Source organism: Herpailurus yagouaroundi, unplaced genomic scaffold (assembly GCF_014898765.1).
Source record: "Herpailurus yagouaroundi ecotype Mexico unplaced genomic scaffold, PumYag 185, whole genome shotgun sequence".
NCBI lineage: Eukaryota > Metazoa > Chordata > Mammalia > Carnivora > Felidae > Herpailurus > Herpailurus yagouaroundi.
Window position 1 is genome coordinate 7,127,463 of NW_024412416.1, and position 19,635 is coordinate 7,147,097.

The 19,635-nt window shown below is 44.9% G+C and overlaps 1 protein-coding gene across 6 annotated transcripts in view; it reads left to right on the forward strand.

Moving 5' to 3' along the window:
- Window positions 1-929: 929 nt before the first annotated feature.
- DET1 (DET1 partner of COP1 E3 ubiquitin ligase) overlaps window positions 930-19,635 on the forward strand; it is a 57,472-nt gene continuing 38,766 nt past the window's right edge. For 3 of the 6 annotated variants that reach the window (XM_040493705.1, XM_040493707.1, XM_040493704.1), the window contains exons 1-3: window positions 955-1,056; window positions 6,929-8,021; window positions 10,825-11,012. In XM_040493705.1, the coding sequence (XP_040349639.1) occupies window positions 6,939-8,021; window positions 10,825-11,012 (1,271 nt within the window). In that variant the 5' untranslated portion in view covers window positions 955-1,056; window positions 6,929-6,938. Of the gene's footprint in view, window positions 1,057-4,839; window positions 4,939-6,928; window positions 8,022-10,824; window positions 11,013-19,635 lie in introns of those variants that run through there. The other 3 variants (XM_040493708.1, XM_040493709.1, XM_040493703.1) reach the window with 2 other exon arrangements.

A 19,635-nucleotide genomic window follows, 5' to 3' on the forward strand; every position in this document is an offset into this window, starting at 1 on the left:
GGTTAGTGCAAGAAGCTTCTCTGTACTTCCACTACGTGCCAGCAACTGCTTTGGGCAGAGTGTTCAGAAATGAATCCAGTCCAGTGGTCCAAGTGCTCGCTGTGAGGGAGGAGACAACACAGAGCAGATTATTTCTTGGCCGATGAATGGGTGCATCTAATTACGAGGTGAAACATTAATTAAAAAATTTTTTTTTTAAGTTTTATTTATTTTTTTAGAAATTTTTAAATTTTATTTATTTTTGAGAGAGAGAGAGAGAGAGAGAGAGAGAGAGAGAGAGAGAAAGAGTGCAAGCAAGTGGGGAGGGGCAGCAAGAGAGGGAGACAGAGAATCCGAAGCAGGCTCCAGGCTCTGAGCTGTCAGCACAGAGCCCGGTGCGGGGCTTGAACCCATGAACTGTGAGATCATGACCTGAGCTGAAGTCGGACGCTTAACTGACTGAGCCACCCAGGTGCCCCTTAAGTTTTATTTATTTATTAAGAAAGAGAGAGAGAGAGGGAGAGAGAGAGAGAGAGAGAGACAGAGAGACAGAGAAAGCAGGGAAGGGGCAGAGAGAGGGAGAGGGAGAGATAGAGAATCCCAAGCAGGCAGGCTCCAAGTCCGATGCAGGGCTCAAACTCATGAACCCTGGGATCGTGACCCAAGCCGAAATCAAGAGTAGGACGTCTAACCGACTGAGTCACCCAGGTGCCTCTGAAACATTAATTTTACCCATGTTTTTGCAAACGTGTCCTGCAGGCGCGGAGACCTCACTGTAAGAGATCACCAACGTGACCAGGTTAGGGCTCCCTGTTAATTTTCCTTCACAGCCACTGGGCCCCTGTGGTTTCGATCCCCCCTCCAGGCACCAGGGTGCGCTGTATCTTCTCTTGGTGCCGGCTGACGACGACGCCGCGCTCTCCCCACTTCTTGCTGAGCCGCACTTCCGGCGGCAAGCGGAAGCGGGGACTCGCAGCCGCCGGAGCCGGAGGCATGGCGGGGGCGGGGCTGGGGGAGGCGCGTGCCGAGCAGGCCGGGGGGTCCGTCTCCCCGGCCCTTTGAACCCGGAGCGTACAGGTGAGGACCTCTCCTTTCTTGGCCCAGCCCCCAAGCCCGTCAGGCCCTTCCCGAGGCCTCCCCGGCTTCCCGCCGCGGGGCGGCCCCCTCCCTGCCAGACGCCGAGGCTCCGCGGCCCCCGCCCTCCCTGAGCGGTCTCTTCCCATTGAGGCCCCGCCCCGGCCTTCTCTTTCCGGGGGCGCCCCCTTGGGTGTGTGTGCCCGCCCCTCGGTATCCCCTTACCGTTTTTGGAAGCTGTCACGAGGAATTGGGGGGGGGGTGCACCGGCCCCCGTGGGGAAGCCGAGACGCAGCGGAGGAAAAGGACAGGTCTAGTGCCACTCGACGAGCTAGTGGCCCGATCCAGCCAGGCTTTCTTCTCGTTCCATAAAAAACGTGCCGAACGCACACGAGAGGCCAGCCCCATCGCTAGGCTCTGAGAAAACTTCGGTGACTGGTGTGGACGTGGTTGCTTCCTATCCCGGGGGTACCGTTTAGTGGGGGGAGTAAATTATTAAACGCACAACCCTGCAAGTACAAGTGCGTGTTCAAGTCGTGGCCGTTACTGTGGAGAAGACAAAAAATAAACGGGGAGCCCTGTGTTGGAGAGAATGGTCAGGGAAGACTTCCTGGAGGAGATGACAGGCTGCAACTTGAGAAGTTATGGCAAGGGCCTGGGGAAAGACGTTCTAGGCAGAGGGAACAGCACCTGTGGATACCTGAGTTGGCAAAGAGCTTGGCGTGAGGCAGGTCCAACGTGCAGGAGATGAAGCTTGAGAGGTGTCACGTAGTGTGATCGGCGTGCAGAACACCCACCACCTAGTGACACAGATAGGAGTAAAATGCAGGGACAGAGTTGCAAGCGTGGTAAGTGCCGTGAAGGAGAGGTGTGGCCAGTAAGTTAGTGTTTTAGCTAATCGGGAGTCGAAGGAAGACTCCTCTGAGGAAGTGATTATGAGGCTGATGGCTGAATTGGGAGTTAACTCAGCAAAGGGAGGAGGAGAGCTTTTTTAGGTTTGGTTAACAGCAGGTGCCAAGCTTCCGAGACAGGAGGTAGGGTCCCTCTTGAAGAAAATAAATGGTTAGAGTTAACGGGAAAAGATGAGGCCGGAGAGGCAGAGCTGAGACCTTTGAGCACCTGGTTGGCATGTTGAGGGTTTGATTCTTCTCTTTAAGAGCAAGTGGGGAGATACTGACCTGTATTAGTCCACAGGGGAAAGGACGCGGTCACCAAAGCATTTTGGAAAGGTCACTCTGGCTGTTGAAAGGAGTGGATTTAGGTAGGAAGCTGGTGCAGTAACGCAGACGTGAAAGTGTAGAAGTTCGGAGAAGGGTGCCGGCAGCTTGTGATAGGACTAAGTGGAAGATTAGAGAGGACTGTTTAGAGGGTAAAGTCTCCAGAGTTTGGGGACTGATCAGGGGGCCGAGGGAAAGAGGGATCAAGGAAGACTGTCAGGTTTCTGGTTCCTGCTAGCTGGAGAGTTGCTAGGCCATTCATTCACTGGCCTAAGGGAGCTGGGAGAGGGCCAGATTTTAGGACACTCGTAAGTTCCTCTCTTTTTTCGTAAGTCTCACCCTGACTAGAGGGGACTTTCATTACATACTTTTTCTATAGTGTTTGAATTTTTATGAGCGTGTACTTTTATAATCAGAACAGTGAGAGAACAAATTGAAAAAGCCTTGAAAAACTCCATGTCTCTCAAAATCACAATTGTGTGATATAAAATTGTGTGTACCTACAGAGAGGGAGAGAGAGAGAGCACACACGCTGAGGGAAGGAAATTCAGTGACGATTTCCTGTACGATTTGGAGCTGAAGCCAACAGGTCGTCAGCTCCACTCACCCCACCCCTTCACACCCATCACCCCAGTTACTGGTGTCTTTCTCTTAAAAAGACAAATCAGAGAGGGGCGCCTGGGTCGCTCAGTCAAGCATCTGACTTGGGCTGAGGTCATGATCTCGTGGTTTGTGAGTTCAAGCCCCACATCGGGCTGTCTGCTGTCAGCATGGAGTCTGCTTTGGATCCTCTGTCCCCCTCTCTCTCTGCCTGTACCCCACTCGTTCTCTCTCAAAAAAAAAATATATATATATATATTATAAAAGACAAATCAGAATTTCAGATGGGACTATGCAAAGTGTATCCCAATTTTCTTAGAATTAAGCATCTGTTTTGCTTAATATGATCAGTGACTCTTTCTTAGCTGAGCAACTCTAGTATGCACTTTATCCGACTCAGCAGTTCGTCTGTTAGATAGTGTCTGGTCCCTATTCCTCCTGCTCCTGGGCCTCGTCTGCCTTTCTCATCCCGGTCTGGTCTCCCTCTGACTCCAACCCAGTCTTAGGTTGGCAGGATTGCCCTCGGCAGGGATTGAGTGAGGCAGTTTTGTATGCTGTTTGGTATTTTAAAATGCTTCAACCGTAATACTGTGTTTTTAAGGCTGAATCAGAGTAGCCACATTTATAATGTTACTGTTACAAGGAGTAGCTGTGTGTGACTTAATACCGTGTTGTTGTCAGCTGTGGAGGATTTTGCTTACCTGATCATGCCAAGGGTCTTTGAGAAAACTTATGAGATTGCTTTTAAACTCCCACCGTTTCTTCCAAGCATCTGTTACTAAGTTTGTATCTTATTGGCCGTGCACATTCTGTAACTGATTGTGTTTTCCTTTTTGCTCTGGCTGCTGAGAAAATCAGGGCCAAATGAGACGGTTGGCAGTGCTGCAGGTCCGTGTGGTGTGCCTTTCTGCGTACGTCTGGCTTCGTCTTCTTGTCCTACCTTAGTTTTCTCTTCACAATTATTTTCTGATTAAAAATTCTGAGTACAAGTAATACTTTGAATATATGTAATCTTTAAAGAATGACAGTACAGTGAGTGCTGATTTAGGAAAAAAATGTAACCTTGGAGTTGCCAGTGTGTCCCAACCTGTATCCAGTTTCTTACTTTTCTCAGGTAACCACTGTTCTAATTTTATAATACCTTTGCTTTTGATATTTGTGTTCCATATCTATTGATGGCTTTTATTTATTTATTTATTTATAAATTTTTTTATATCAGACAAAATAGAGTTTATTTTTATTTTTTTTCAATATGTGAAGTTTATTGTCAAATTGTTTTCCATACAACACCCAGTGCTCATCCCAAAAGGTGCCCTCCTCAATACCCATCTTTAAATTTTTTTTTTAATGTTTATTTTATTTTTGAGACAGAGAGAGAACATGAATGGGGGAGGGCAGAGAGAGAGGGAGACACAGAATCGGAAGCAGGCTCCAGGCTCTGAGCCATCAGCCTAGAGCCTGACACGGGGCTTGAACTCACGGACTGTGAGATCGTGACCTGAGCTGAAGTCGGACGCTTACCTGACTGAGCCACCCAGGCGCCCCTATTGATGGCTTTTAAACTAGAAATTGAAGCTTATGTAAAGAGAAACACACGAAATACTCTGCTGCTTGCTGTTTTCATTCATCATTGTGTTCTGAGATTCATTTAGGTTGTTATGTGTAGCTAACATTAATTAGCTAAGCATTAATTTATTGCTTCATGAGATTCCACTGCATGAATAGGCCTGGAAGAATTTATCTAGTCTTCTGTTGCTGGGCATTTGGAGTGTCATCAGTTCGTGCTATTTCTAACGGTCCTGCTGCAGACATTCTTGTTATTTACGTGCAGATATTTCTCTAGATCAGGGTTTCTCATCCTTAGCACTATTGACCTCTTGGTCCAAATGTGGGGGGCTGGCCTGTTTACTTGGCAGCATCCCTGGCTTCTGTTTGGTGGACACTCATAACACCCCTCCTTCCCAAGTTAGGACAACCAACCATTGTCTCCAGATGCTCCAGTTGCTCCAGTTAGGAACCAGTGCCCAAGATCAGTGGTTGGCAGACTTTTTCTGCAAGGGGTCAGATAGTAAGTATTTCAGTCTTGTGGGCCCAGTGGTCTTTGGTCTCAACTAATCATCTATGCCTCTGTAGGACAAAAGCAGCCATAGGTAACCTGTAAATAAATGGGTATGGCTGTGTCCCAATAAAATTTCACTTACGAAAACAGGCAGGCAGACTAGATTTGGCCTGAGGGCATTATGCGCTCTCTTGCTGTAATCTAGATCAGTAGGGAATATATTTTATATCCTCACCCAGTGCGTGTAACTCATATGTATAATTGAAACAAAAGTTTCATGAAATAGTACTTGCCCTTACTGTATGTGATACAGTTCGGTGTTTTCTGTTTTTGTTCCACTTTTTAAAATGTCTGGTATATCCACTAAATTTATTTCAAAGCCTCATCAATGAGTTGTGACTAACAGTTTGAGAAATCTAGTTTGCTCAGTCATAGAGATATGCACATCTTTCACTGGACCAGATAGTATCTATACTTATGTACAGCATTTCAGATCCCTTTTAGAAGGAGGCAGGGTATAAATAAATACCACACTGTGTATATGTTTTTATTTCTAAAATATAGATTAGGTTAGTCACTCCTGGTTAAAACCCACAATAGCTGGTGTGGCATTGGTGTGGCCTGGCGTGACGTGTGAAGTGTTTTCTAGTCTGCCTCCAGTCTGCTTTTCTAAGCTTCTCTTTTATTACTCTGTGCTTCCTGGGCTCTAATCACTTGGAATCTCTATTCTCAAATGTATCACGCCTCTCTCCTTCCAAGTGTATTTCCTCCAAGTGAACGCTCCTCTTTTTCTTTGCCTTGTGAATTCTTTACCCTGCAGGGCCCATTTAGAATGTTGTTCCATGCATTCATTTAACCTACTTGTGAGCACTTGCTGTGCCTCGGGTTCTGCCCCAGGTGGTGGTGGGGATTCAGCAAGGAATTGGGCAGGGTACCTGGGGTCTTGTGTGTGGTGACAGATACTAAAAAGGTAAACAAGATAATTTAAAAAGTGAGAAGGGCTGAAGAAAACAAAATAGGGTGGAATGACAGTTGGTGTGGATGGGAAGGTAGGGAGAATCTGAGAAGTTGCTGTTTTAGCTGAGATTTGAATGGTGACACAGAGGCAGCTCAGCGCTTCAGAAACTTTCTGCTTCCTTCCGGCTTCCACAGTTTCCCAAGGAATCCACAGATGATTGCATTGTTCCCCTCCAGACAATATATCATTTATCTGGTTGCTTGCAAGATTTCTACTTTGTGTTTCCGTTTTTAAGTTTGACTGTGATGGGTCTGGGCATAGATTTCTTTGTGTTTATCATGCTTGGGGTTCTCTGAACTTCTGAATCTTGAGTTTACATCTGTGAGGGTTTGCTTTCGGATTCTCTATTGTATTCCATTGGTGTATTTGTCTGTCTTTATGCTGGTACCACACTTAAAAAAAAATTACTTTGGCCTTGTAATATGTTTTGAAATCAGGAAGTCTGAGTCTTCCAACTTTGTTCTTTCACAAAATTGTTTTGGGTGTTTGGGGTGCCTTGAGATCACTTGTGCATTTTAGGATGAATTTTTCTATTTTTGCAAAAAACGCCATTGGGATTTTGATAGGGATGCATTGTGTTTATACATTGCTTTGGGTAGTATGGACATCTTAACAGCCCAGTAAATAGATTTCTTTAATGGAATGTGCACTGAACGTTGCTGTTAACACTGAACAACTCTGATGTAGTTCTAGGTTTATTCTCTTGAATATTCCCAACATCTAAGTGTGCTTTGCAGGTGTTCCTAGTGAATCAGGTCCTTCCCTCAAACCTGTTTTTAGACTCAGAAATGTCAGGACCACTTTCTCACTCTAATCTGAGAAGGAGAACTGCTGATCACTGTCATCTTGGGAGTTCCTGGGTCCAGGGTATAAGGAGGGAAAGCTTTGACTTTCCATCCTTCTATACTTTCTATACCTTTCTATATTTGTATTTCGGCCAATTTTGTTTTGTTTTCGTGACTTCTTCACTTTTCCGTGCAGAGATGTGATAATGGATCATCATGTTTCCACCATCAAACCTCGAAGGATCCAGAACCAAAATGTCATTCACCGCCTGGAACGCCGACGGATCAGCTCGGGCAAGGCAGGCACCCACTGGCATCAGGTCCGAGTATTCCACCAGAATGTCTTCCCCAACTTCACGGTCGTCAATGTTGAAAAGCCTCCTTGTTTCTTGCGTAAATTCTCACCTGATGGACGCTACTTTATTGCTTTCTCTTCAGACCAGACGTCTCTCGAGATCTATGAGTACCAGGGCTGCCAGGCAGCCGAGGACCTACTGCAGGGCTATGAGGGGGAGATCCTGTCCAACGGCAATGACCAGCGGTCGGTCAGCATCCGCGGCCGGCTCTTTGAACGCTTCTTCGTCCTGCTGCACATCACCAACGTGGCCGCCAACGGTGAGCACCTGAACCGGGAGTGCAGCCTCTTCACTGACGACTGTCGCTGTGTCATCGTGGGCTCAGCTGCCTACCTCCCGGATGAGCCGCATCCTCCTTTTTACGAGGTGTATCGCAACAGTGAGTCCGTGACCCCCAACCCCCGGTCCCCTCTGGAGGACTATTCCCTCCACATCATTGACCTTCACACCGGCCGCCTATGTGATACGCGCACCTTCAAGTGTGATAAAGTGGTCCTGTCGCACAACCAAGGGCTGTACCTGTACAAAAACATCCTGGCCATCTTGTCAGTGCAGCAGCAGACCATCCACGTCTTCCAGGTGACCCCTGAAGGCACTTTCATTGACGTGAGGACCATCGGCCGCTTCTGCTATGAGGATGACCTCCTCACCGTGTCAGCTGTCTTCCCTGAGGTGCAGCGGGACAGTCAGACGGGCATGGCCAGTCCTTTCCGAGATCCCTTCATCAACTCCCTCAAACACCGGCTGCTGGTGTACTTGTGGCGCCGGGCGGAGCAGGACGGGAGTGCCATGGCCAAGAGGCGCTTCTTCCAGTACTTTGACCAGCTGCGGCAGCTGCGCATGTGGAAAATGCAGCTTCTGGACGAAAACCATCTGTTTATCAAGTACACTAGTGAGGACGTGGTCACCCTGCGGGTCACGGATCCATCACAGGTATGCGGTGCTCTCCTGCTCTTTGCTCCTCCCATCCCCTTGGGAAGATGGGAACATTTCTGTCTTTGCCTGTAGCCAGCCTCTCCGAAATTCGCATTTCATGTAGTCTTGAATTTTTGTTTTCCTAGGCCTCAAGCTCAAAACAACTCCATTTTTCTCTGGCCACGTGTATTCATTTGGACAAATGGAAGCTAAATCTCAAGCCATTGGCATGTGGATAGTCAACTCTGTGATTATTACCCTGATTCTTCTGCAGAGCATTTTCAGTACCCCTGAGATAGAAGCCCAAATGCTACAGGGTTGAAGTTTGGACTGCCTGTGGATAATCCTGCCTTGATTTTGTGAGGCTGTGATTAGTGGTCTGACTGCTTTAGTTCTAGGAATGAGAATGAGCCCACCATACCAGAAACGTTTTCTAAAAATTTAGCCTCTTTCCTGCCCAGATGGTTAATGTCAATATACTTCTTCATAAAGCCTTTAGAAGGTAACTAATAGGTAAGCTCATCTGGCAGTTAAGTTTTATGACTTTACTCTGACCTTGCCCATGCGTAGATTGTAGGGCAGTGAAAAGATTAAAAGGAAGCCAGAGTTTCTTATCCCCCAAGTGAATCATCAGGACTTCAAGTATTAGGGTTTTTCACTTTGGATAAAAGATCTCTTTAGGGGAGATAGCTATTTCTCAGATGGGAATAAAATGGTGTTAAGGGCACAGAAACCTGTAAGACTCTTGGGTTGAAACACCATGTTGAAATTCAGGGTATTTTGGGCATTTCTCTTCGAGAGGCTCTCCTCTTTAGTGTTGATCAAGTAAGATACCTACCTTTCTATACCTTTGCCCCCCTGTTCTATTTCCAGAATCTGTCCTTAGATTCCTATCTAAGGAGAATTGAGAATAGAGAGCAAACCAGTAAACCACAAAGGGGGCTGAGTCTGGTATCTCCCACTGACTTGCAGTTGCTTCTATCATAGGAGAGACTGTACAGGGCATTGTTTCCTGAGACCTTACCAGGCATCCATGGTAAAATGTTTTCCAGTATTTTTCTTCTGAATCATAGCCTGTGTATTCTTCAAGGTGGCGGGGAGGGGGAGCGGTGAGTAATAACGGTTGGATGTTACTTTTTCTGGATTCTTCTTCTTCCCTATTAATGATGAAGTCACCCGTTGAGCCATCACGAAGGAGCATCTAGTGTATCTTATGTGTCATGGGGGGTTGGCAGTGAAGCCCTTGACTTCTGTACCCTTCTGTCTTGTATTTCCCAGTCTGCCCTGGAGGCAAGCCTAGTAAAGGTTTGTGTAATTTTATATTCATATAATTGTGATGGATCCTGGTGAAGTCCTGAAATGATCCAAATGTTGTCCACGTATATAGAAAGGACATGACTCAATCTTTTATTTAGGTTTGAGCTATAATTACCTTTTTTCTTTTGGAAGGACTAAGTCATCTGTGGTAGCTGCATTTGAGATTGTCCTTCTTCCCTTTGCTAAAAAACATGACCTACTTATTTCCAGTAGCTGTAATAAATTGTAGCTAGAATCAGTACTGGAGCTCGGTGTTTTGCTGACAGAGGTTGTAACTTTAAACCCAGTTTGCCCTAGTTGTCCTCCCACCTCCTTCCCCAGTTTAATTTGATAGGTTTCAATAAAGTTAATGAGTAAAAGGCACATGTACACACAAAGCCTTGCTAATATTATGGGTATTATTCTCAGGTTACCCTCCAACCTCTTTAATTTACAGCCGTATTTAATTTCCAGGTGACCGAAAAAGTCATGTAATGAAAGCTCTGGAAGGACTAATGACTAGTAAAACAGGTGGGCCACGTGGCTCCAGGAATTGGTGATGGAGACTTAAAGTCAGTCATAGGAGGGGGAGCACTAATCCTAATGTTCTGAAAACTTCTAGAGTCCTGTTGGAAGCCTGCAGATTGATTCACACTGCCACATTCATTGTGACAAAACGCAGGGATTCCTGGAGCTTCCTTGTTAGGCAGAGCAGAGAGCACTGGTTGTTTAAACGAAGAGGGCCTGTCCCCCAGAGGCCCATTCAGAGAAAGCAGTAACCCTGCCACCTGTGGCATTTGAATGCTTTTCAGATGTCCCCTCTGATCTTAATTGCTACAGATCTCAAATGTGTCTTACAAATGCTCTTGGCTGAAAGAACACTTGTGAAGGAAGAAATGGAAAATGCGACTCTGATTTTCCATTTGTTCAGTGGCAGTTCCCTGCTTGGTGACAACTTGCCTGGGCAGTGTTAGGACACAGTGTACTTAAGGTGTCTCTCTGCATGTTAGAAATCTTAAGAGGGAAAATAAATGCCCCTGAATTGAACTTTCAACTGTACGTATACAAGAGAAAATAATTTGCCAACAGGCAGCTACAGGCTACCATTTACTTTCTCAGCAGGAGGGAGAATTAAATCTGGCATTTTAAAAAAGTGCTTTTTATTTCAGGGTGGGTTGGAGAGCAAGTCAGGAATAATTACTAGGAAGGAAAAATGTTGAATTTGCAGTCTTAAATGAAAGATTGAAAACCTTTCTACACACATACGTGGGCCAGCTCCGTAATTCTAGCAGCAGATCCAGTGGTAAATCTGGCGACACTGGCCATGACTGATGGCCCTGGACTGATCAAGTCCACCGAGGCCTCCTCCTTTCCCAGAACCACGTGCAGCCACGTTGTTGTGCTAGTGCAGGAGTGGAAGGGTTCGCTTGTTTTCCTTGGGTAGTTTGAATTTTCAGCCAAGTGAGAAGTTTCCAAGGCATGGCCTCATACCCGCTGTCTCAAAGCTGTCTCTGTTCTTCTGCAGGCATCTTTCTTTGTGGTGTACAATATGGTGACAACAGAGGTGATTGCAGTGTTTGAGAATACATCCGATGAGCTTTTAGAGCTCTTTGAGAACTTCTGTGACCTCTTCCGTAACGCCACCCTGCACAGTGAAGTCCAGTTTCCCTGCTCAGCTTCTAGCAACAATTTTGCAAGGCAGATCCAGCGCCGGTAAGCTCTTTCAGGCTTAACAGGCTTCTCTCTAGACAATTCACTGGTGTTAGGCCAGTAGTTACTTCCTCCAAAAAACTCTTCCTGTATTCTCTCCGCCCACCTTGGTTTGGTTAGGTCTGCCTCTGGTAAACCCTTGGGTCACCCTGACCTTTTCCTTTCTGTCTCCCAGCACCTGTGGAATTACTAGTACACTGTCCGTGATTCCTCCCAGACTGTATGTGAGCTACGGAAAGATAGAGACTGTGTCTTTACTATTTATTGCTGTGTTCTCATGAATACGTTTATTATATGTATTGCGTTTAAGTATTTGTGGAGTGATATGACTTAAGGAAATAATTTTAGAACTTCTGGTTAAACAGGATGCGATGTGTTGAACACATGCATTTATCTCTGCTTCATCCCCAAATCCTATTAAAGTGACAAAAAGAAGTAAAAGGTGTAACTTTAACAAAAACAAAGAGAATGGGAAAGGAGAGACATGAGAGGCAGGAGATGATTGGCGATGGGATAGGAATCAGTTTTGGGAGCTGAGAAGCTAACTGATGAGTGGTAACTGACTTGACACACTTCAGAGAACAGAAACAAGACTGCAGAGCTTAGCCATCAAGAAACAAGTTGCCTTGCACCAGAGAACTCTGGAAAGGGTCAGAGAATTGGAGGCCCTAGGTACCTCTGAAGATACCTGTAATGTGGGCTTAAACTCAGAGGATTGGGTGAAGTTGATTGCAAGGAGCAATCAGAGGGCTCCTGGTGGCTCAGTCGGGTAAGCGTCCTACTCTTGGTTTAGGCTCAGGTCATGATCTCACAGTGCATGAGATTGAGCCCCACGTTGGGCTCTGTGCTGACAGTGTGGAGCCTGCTTGGGATTCTCTTTCCTTGTTTCTCTGCCCCTCACCTGCTTGTGTGTGCTCTTTCTCCCTCAAAATAAATAAGTAAACTTAAAAAAAAAAAAAAAAAGCAATCAGGCCCTTTAGCCCCTTTCTCTAAGCCTACTTAGCCAATTGACTGTGTCTTCTCCACCTCCGCAGAAGGCTGGAGGTTCAGTCTCCTGAGAAACTGAACCATGTAGGCCCTGGTTTCATGTTCGTGAGGCATAGCTGAGAGTAGGGATGAGATTGTCATGCTAAAAACAAGAATTGAATGAAAGCCAACAAACTGAAAGGTAAGATATGACAGCCAGGTTTATACTCCTTATGCAGGAGATTAGAGATTTTTCACTAGGAAAACTGACCAACCCAAAGAAGAGACCTTCAGATACTGACACTTACAAACACCTAGGTCACCCTAAATTAATACCACCCCCCCCCCCCCATCATCAGACAGGGTTTTCTCTGAACCAGAGCTTCTGATACAATTATCTGAGTACAACATTATTGTGAAATGAATGGTTACTCTGGGCCAAGGGCCCAAGCTGAATCCTACTCTAGTCAGTGCCTCATTGGATGCCACTTTAAATTGCTCCCCCAACCTTGGCCAGTTAGGGAAAAGATCTGCTTTAGGTTTCAAGATAGATCACACTGGAGTGAACAAAAGAATCAGAATAAGCATTACTGCCACTAGGAAAAATTAGCAGAGTAGGTACATTAATGCAGTGGCATCATCTTTATATAAAAGGATAGTAATCAACTAGAAACGGGTATTGGTTTTCAGACAGCTAACTTGCCTTTTCCTTTTTCTCTGGTTCACACAAATTTTCTGCCTTCTAAGCATTTCTGTTCAGTTATGGAAGGATATTTGGAGGCAGAATGTGGCTCAGATTGTGGTTTTTTCTTTTTGGAACAAATTTCCTTCTTTTAAAATTAACTTTAAAATTAGGCAGATCATTGTCAACTAATTACAAAGCTGGGTACACCAGGCTGAGTGAAAACATCAAAAGAAGTCACTAGAAAGAAGGTAAACTCCCATGAGGGCAGGGATTTTTGTCTGTTTCATTCACTGCCATATCCATAGCACCTAGGCCAGTGTCTTTCATGTAGGAGAAGCTTCTTAGGTATTTGTTGAGTGAATGAAGTCACCCAGTAATTAGAGGAAGCTATGTTTTGTTTTGTTTTTTTAATTATTTCAGAATGCATCTGGAATTAAGTGAAATTTTAAGAAGTCCCAGGAGAAATAAAGTTTGAAGAGAAAGGCGGTGTTCTAGCTTTGTGATTCTCAAAATGTTGGATCATACCACCAAAAGATGTTGAAGAACTGTAGATGTCCTTACATATTAATTTTTAAGTTGATCTTAACATTTTTTTGCTATTAAATTTGAATAATTGCAGAAGATACAATTTTCAGTGTATATTAAATATTCGTTTTTAAAAATATTATAAGCTTTTTTCCCCCAGCTTTATTGAGATACAATTAGCATATAACATATACGTTTATGGTGTATAACGTGACACTTTTGAACATAGCCAGGGAAACCTAGTTGCAAAAGTAATTTGGTGTTAGTATTTGATATAAAAAGTAGAGAGCAAATTATTCCCATACTGTTTGAAATTTCACATTGTTTCTTCTTGTCTTCAAATTCGTATTTGTATCCTAATATAACATTTTATATGAATTGTGTCCTAATATATCCTAATATATATTCCTAATAGATCCTAATGTATTTTGTTAGCCATCTTATCATGCTTTGCTGCATTGAAAGTACAATGTGTATATAATTGGAATCATTTTTCATTTCGTGTGAACACATGACTCCAAATGCTCAATTTTACAGTCTCCAGTAATCTTTTGGTGAAAAATAAGTGAAAGTGGATCCATTATAGGTTAGAGCAAATGTTCAAGAAAAAAAGGAGGTGGGGCGCCTGGGTGGCTCAGTAGGTTAAGCGCTGGACTTCGGCTCAGGTCATGATCTCATGGTTCATGGGTTTGAGCCCCATGTCGGGCTCTGTGCTGACAGCTCAGAGCCTGGAGTCTGCTTCGGATTCTGCGTCTCCTTCTCTTGCTGTGCCCCTCTCTCATTTATGCTCTGTCTCTCTTTCTCTCAATAAATAAAAAAACATTAAAAAAAAAAAAAGAAAAAAAGGAGGGGAACACTGAGGATCATGAGTTACTTAAGGAAAATCTTTAGACCAAAATAAAACAGTAAAGAATAAAGGAGCAGTATTGCAATCACTGAAATCATTGAAGCTATAAAAAAGGAGACATTCCTAAAACAGAAATTTAAACTTTGTTAGGTATAGTTGAGAGAGGAGAATAAACAGATAAAAGTAGGAAAATGGGAGAAAAACGATGAAAAAGAATTACAGAATTTGCCCAGGAGGCCCAACATCTGGTTATTTGCAGAGGGTGGGTGGAGAAAATGAAGAGAGGAAATAGTGTAAGACAGTTTCCCAACTTCCAGGTTGGCAGGACCTTTCAGTGATGTGCTGGGGCTGGCTTGTACTGGCTCACGAGGGCCAGTTGTTAAACATGGCAGGGATTTTTTGCAAGCTATTGCTAAACGTGGTGATTATTAAAAATTAATTATTTCCTAACTATTTTACTATTATTTATGGTCTTGAGTGTATTTGTGTCTATCTCCTCTGTGTGGTGAAAATACTGTATATTTTCTCTCTCTTTCTCTCTCTCTCTCTATATATACTCTCTACTGAAAATCTGCTGCTGCTCATCTTTCGACAATGCCACATTCAGTGATGTCACGTTGGTACCTTGAAACTGACCACAGCAGTAGGATTTACAGCACAGAAATTGGCAAGCGCTGCACATCATGGCTTCTTTCCCCAGATAAATACTTCTTAAGTCTTTATTAGTGTATCACCAGCTCCATCAAGTACCCAATGGAAAAAAGACCTGTATGGAGGCATACCATCATGAAAATTTGGAACATTGAGGCCAAAGAGAAAATTACAAAAACTTTCAGAAAGAACATACATTTCACATGTTAAAAAATAAGTTAGCAGACTGGTATTGCGTTTATCAATAATAACACCGAAAGCTTGAAGCCATTAAAATCATGCCTTCAGAAGTCTGTGGAAAAAAATGATACCGAGTCTAGAATTTTCTATCCAGTAGGGTGGAACAAAGATTTTTTCAGACATGTAAGTTCTTGAAAAATTACTTCTCGGGGCGCCTGGGTGGCGCAGTCGGTTAAGCGTCCGACTTCAGCCAGGTCACGATCTCGCGGTCCGTGAGTTCGAGCCCCGCGTCGGGCTCTGGGCTGATGGCTCAGAGCCTGGAGCCTGTTTCCGATTCTGTGTCTCCCTCTCTCTCTGCCCCTCGCCTGTTCATGCTCTGTCTCTCTCTGTCCCAAAAATAATAAATAAATGTTAAAAAAAAAAAAAAGAAAAATTACTTCTCATGTACCTTTTCTAAGGAAGCCTCTGGAAGATGTGTTTTCCACATAAAACACAAAAGTATGGTACAGGAAATAGTCTGAAGCCAGAGAGAAGCAAAGAGCACTCTGAAGATGATGGTAAAAGGGAAGTTCTGGGGTGGCAGAACACCAGGTGGGCCAGCTGGAGGAGGCAGGAGGGTGGAGGTTTCCAAGAGGCAAGTGTCCAGTGCAAGATGGTAATTGTTAGGAGGTCTGGTGGGTTTGAGTGGATCAAGAAGAGATTGTTAGCTCTGTTCCAGTAGACTTGTCATTGTGGGCCTCACGAGGGTGATAGCTGAGCAGAGCTTTTGAAGGAGGTCAGGGAGCAGGCCATGTGGATACTGGGGGGCACATTATCCCCCAAAAAGGTAGTGTAGTTCTGAAGGTCCTGAGGTGGGTCTCATGCATTTGAGGAACACCGGGGAGGCCAGAGTGCCTGGGCTGGGGTGAGAAGAAGCCCAGTAGTTGGAGATGTGGTCAGAGGTGGGGCCAGACACCTGAGGCTGTTCTGAGGCTTTGGCTGTAACTGCAGATGAGATTGTGTAGCATTTGAGCAGAGGAGTGACACATTCTCACTTGTTATTTTACCAGGGTCACTCTGGCTGCTGTGTTGGAATAGACTGTAGGAGGGTGGGGTAGAAGCAGGGACACCAGTTAGGAGACTGGTGCAAGGATTCGCTAAATATGTTTCCTGCCACAGGGAATATATATTTATATATTTACGCACCTAGAAGCATGCCTGGCGTATACTAGGCTGTTGGTAATTATCTGTCGATTGAATAACATTGGCTTGGATCAGGGTGGGAACAGTCAACCCTTGAACAACATGGGTTTGAACTGCATGGGTCCACTTACGTGTGGACTGTTTACAGTAAATACAGAACTGTAAATGTATTTTCCTCATGATTTATTTTCTTAATAACATTTTCTTTTCTCTAGCTTATTTTATTGTAAGAATACAGTTCATAACACGTGTAACATACAAAATATGTGTTAATCTCCTGTTTGTTTTCTGCTGGTAAGGCTTCTAGTCAGCGGTAGGCTATTAAGTTTTTGAGGAGTCAAAGTTGCATGCAGAGTTCTGACTGTGGGAGAGGTTGGTACTCCTGACCCTGTGATGTTCATGGGTCAGCTGTAATTGTGTGCTCAACGTATTTTGAAAATAGAACCCTAAAGATTAGTGGAGGATGGGGTTTGGGCCGTGGAAAGAGCAAAGTCAAAGACGATTGTTAACGTTTTTGTCTTGCAAAAGAGAGTTACTCTCAAACCGTGATGGTGAAGCTGTGGGTGAGGTTCAGGGGAGAAGGTTGGAGGTTCTGTAAGTGGAGAGGTCTGGTAGTTTCTCAGGAAGAAGTGTCAGATGCTTCTGCCAGGGCAGGTCTGTATCTCCTGAGAGATCAATCAGCTACTGGAGTTAGCAGCATGGAGGTCATCGGTGAGCTCCATGAGAGTGGCTTCAGTGGGATGGTGGGGAAAGCCTCTCTGGGGTGGGTTTAAGGAAGAGTGGGAAGAGAAGGCTTGGAGACAGCACCATAAGAAGTGTTCTGAGAGTTTTGTTGTCAGGGCTGGAAGACGGTGCCTGCACTGGAGGGGGCGAGTGGTGGTGCTTTTATTATTTTGTGACTGAGGGGGGGGAAGTGGCGTGTTTGTGTGCAGATGAGACTGTGTAGCTGGGGGGAGCTCGCGGTTTAGGAAAAGGTGGGGAAGAATTGATGTCGCATATGAGAGGCGATGGGACCTAGTGCCCAAGCGGGGAGATTGGTCTCACACCGCAGCACAGACAGTAGTATAGTGCAGATCGCCGATGGGGGCCTCACAAAGTTCTCTTCTCCTTGCTTCTGTTTGTCGGAACAAAGCAGGAGATGCCATTCGGTGAGGGTGGGCCTGGTGGAGGTATGAAATAGGCATCAGAGGGAGTGGGAGGGCTGGCTGGACCGGGGATTGCAGCCTGAGTGCCTGCAGCAGGAGGGCCCCACGACGTTCATGGTTATACATTTAAGTGAGCGTTGTATGTTTCCCTCCAGCCGTGGAGAACACCGAGCAGATACAGGCATGGAACGGGCAGAGTTGAGCTTAACTAGGGCTGTAGGTTTTCCAGGGAAGTGCCCCCAAGCAAGAGAAGGCAGAGTTGTGGAGGATGAGTGCAGTGGATTAAGTGTGGAATTGAAGCATGGGCTGAGGAAAGAGAGAGGACACAGGATATGGTCAAGGTGTAGGGTGACAAAAACTGGTAGAATCAGTGGACTGTAGATCCAGGGAGTAGAGGGAATGGGCTGGAAAGATAGGCAAGGAGGAGGCTGGAGAGAGTGGTGCCTCACCCTGATGTTACAGAGAGGTCGCAGTCCTGGGTAATGGTGAGACTGAGGATGTAGTACCTCGGAATGAGGGCTGAGGCAGAGAGGAGGTTCAGGAACCAGGGGGCCATGGTGCTGGAAGGATCATCTCTACGAATTTGGAAATGCCCACGAACTGAGAGAGGCATAACTGGACAGAATGACGGTGAGCCAGGATTTAAACGCTGCAAGTTGTCACAGGGATGACGGCTTCATCTTTCTGTCCGTGGGGAGCATGGCGAGTGGAGGGGGTGGTGCCGCTGGAAAAGCACTGCTTTCCCCGTGGGCCAGCCCCCGTCACTGGGAGCTGGTGAGCCAGGCAAGGCCGTGGTGCGGGTTGTGAGAGGTCGTACTGGATCTTGGCTGACAAGGAGCTGAAAACGATGATTCCTGCTCCTTCAGAGGGAAAGAAATAAGTTCTCTTTGGCCCAAGATTTAATTTTATGACTTACACTGAGGTGGTGAAAATTACTGTCAAGAAGAGTAACGGAAAGCAGTATTGATAGCTAGGCTCATAAACGAGGTGTTAACGTCCATCTAGAATCACAGGTTAATGGTGAAGACAAAATACAGAATCCATCTCATCAATCTTTCTGGTCTCCTCCAAGTCAGGAACGTTTAAGTTTTTAAATTTATTTTATTTGGTTTTCATGCCATTAATTTCAGGGATGAGATGTCATATTTTGTCCCTGGACTAAATTATTTTCCCTGTGTATTTTAAACCATATGATATACTTTGATGTAGAGGTTAAAGAAATACATACTGATGGTTGACATCCTTTCTAAGAAACTGTAGGAAAGTGAAAAAGAATAAAAACAAAATGTGATTACACAGGCACAATTATTTTGACGTATTTCTACCAGTCTGATTTTTTTTTTTTTAATGTTTATTTTTGATAGAGAGGCAGAAGGTGAGTGGGAGAGGGGCAGAGAGAGAGGGAGACACAAAATCCGAAGCAGGCTCCAGGCTCTGAGCTATTAGCGCAGAGCCCGACACGGGGCTTGACCCACGAGATCATGACCTGAGCCGAAGTCGGATACTTAACCGACTGAGCCATCCAGGCACCCCCACCACCAGTCTGATTTTTAGGACTAATTTTTTTCTGTTTTTTTTTTTTTTTTTTTTTAATCATACTGTGTAGACAGAGTGTAGCCTGTTTCTTTTACTTACCATTATGATAAATGTTTCCACTGTTACTATGCAGTCTTTGAAAATTATGGTTTTCCATTAGGTTCTTAATTTTCTGTCAATTTATTGCTATCATCAGCAATGCTTTATTAAAGGGGCAGAGAGATTTTTCTAAGTATGGGATTGCTTCCTTAGGGTAAATTTCCACAAGAAGAGAAATGCTTCGTCAAAGGGTATTAAATTTGGTATTCATTACAAGTGTGAGAAATTGCCCCATGGTTGTTGTTATTAAAACTAAGTGAGATGTGTGACTCTGTGTCCGCGTTACAGTTCTTCAGACACTGGCGTTTGTGCAGGAGCACAGGTAGCTAGCTCGTAAACTTTGAACACAGAATGAGTAGTTCGTCCAAGGTTTTTTTTGTTTTGTTTTAATGTTTATTATTTTTGAGAGAGAGAGAGAGACCAAGCAGGGCAGGGGCAGAGAGAGAGGGAGACACAGAATGGGAAGCAGGCTCCAGGCTCTGAGCTGTCAGCACATGGGGCTCGAACTCACAGACTGAGAGATCATGACCTGAGCTGAAGTCGGCTGCCTAACTGACTGAGCCACCTGGCGCCCCTAGAGTTTTGATGGAAGTTGGCTTATAACTGACCCCAAGGAGAGTCACAGAGAGGCTGCTCTGTTCTACGGGGTTCTTTGCTCTCTAGAGCTCTTGATGCAAACCTAGGCTATTATTTGGGGGAAGTAGAATTGAATGGAAGTGCTGTCACAGAGTAGTCACACTCCTTTTAAACTTGTTTGGAAAGTCTTTGTTAACTCTTCTAATGTAATTTAATGTTCCTATTGCGAATTTT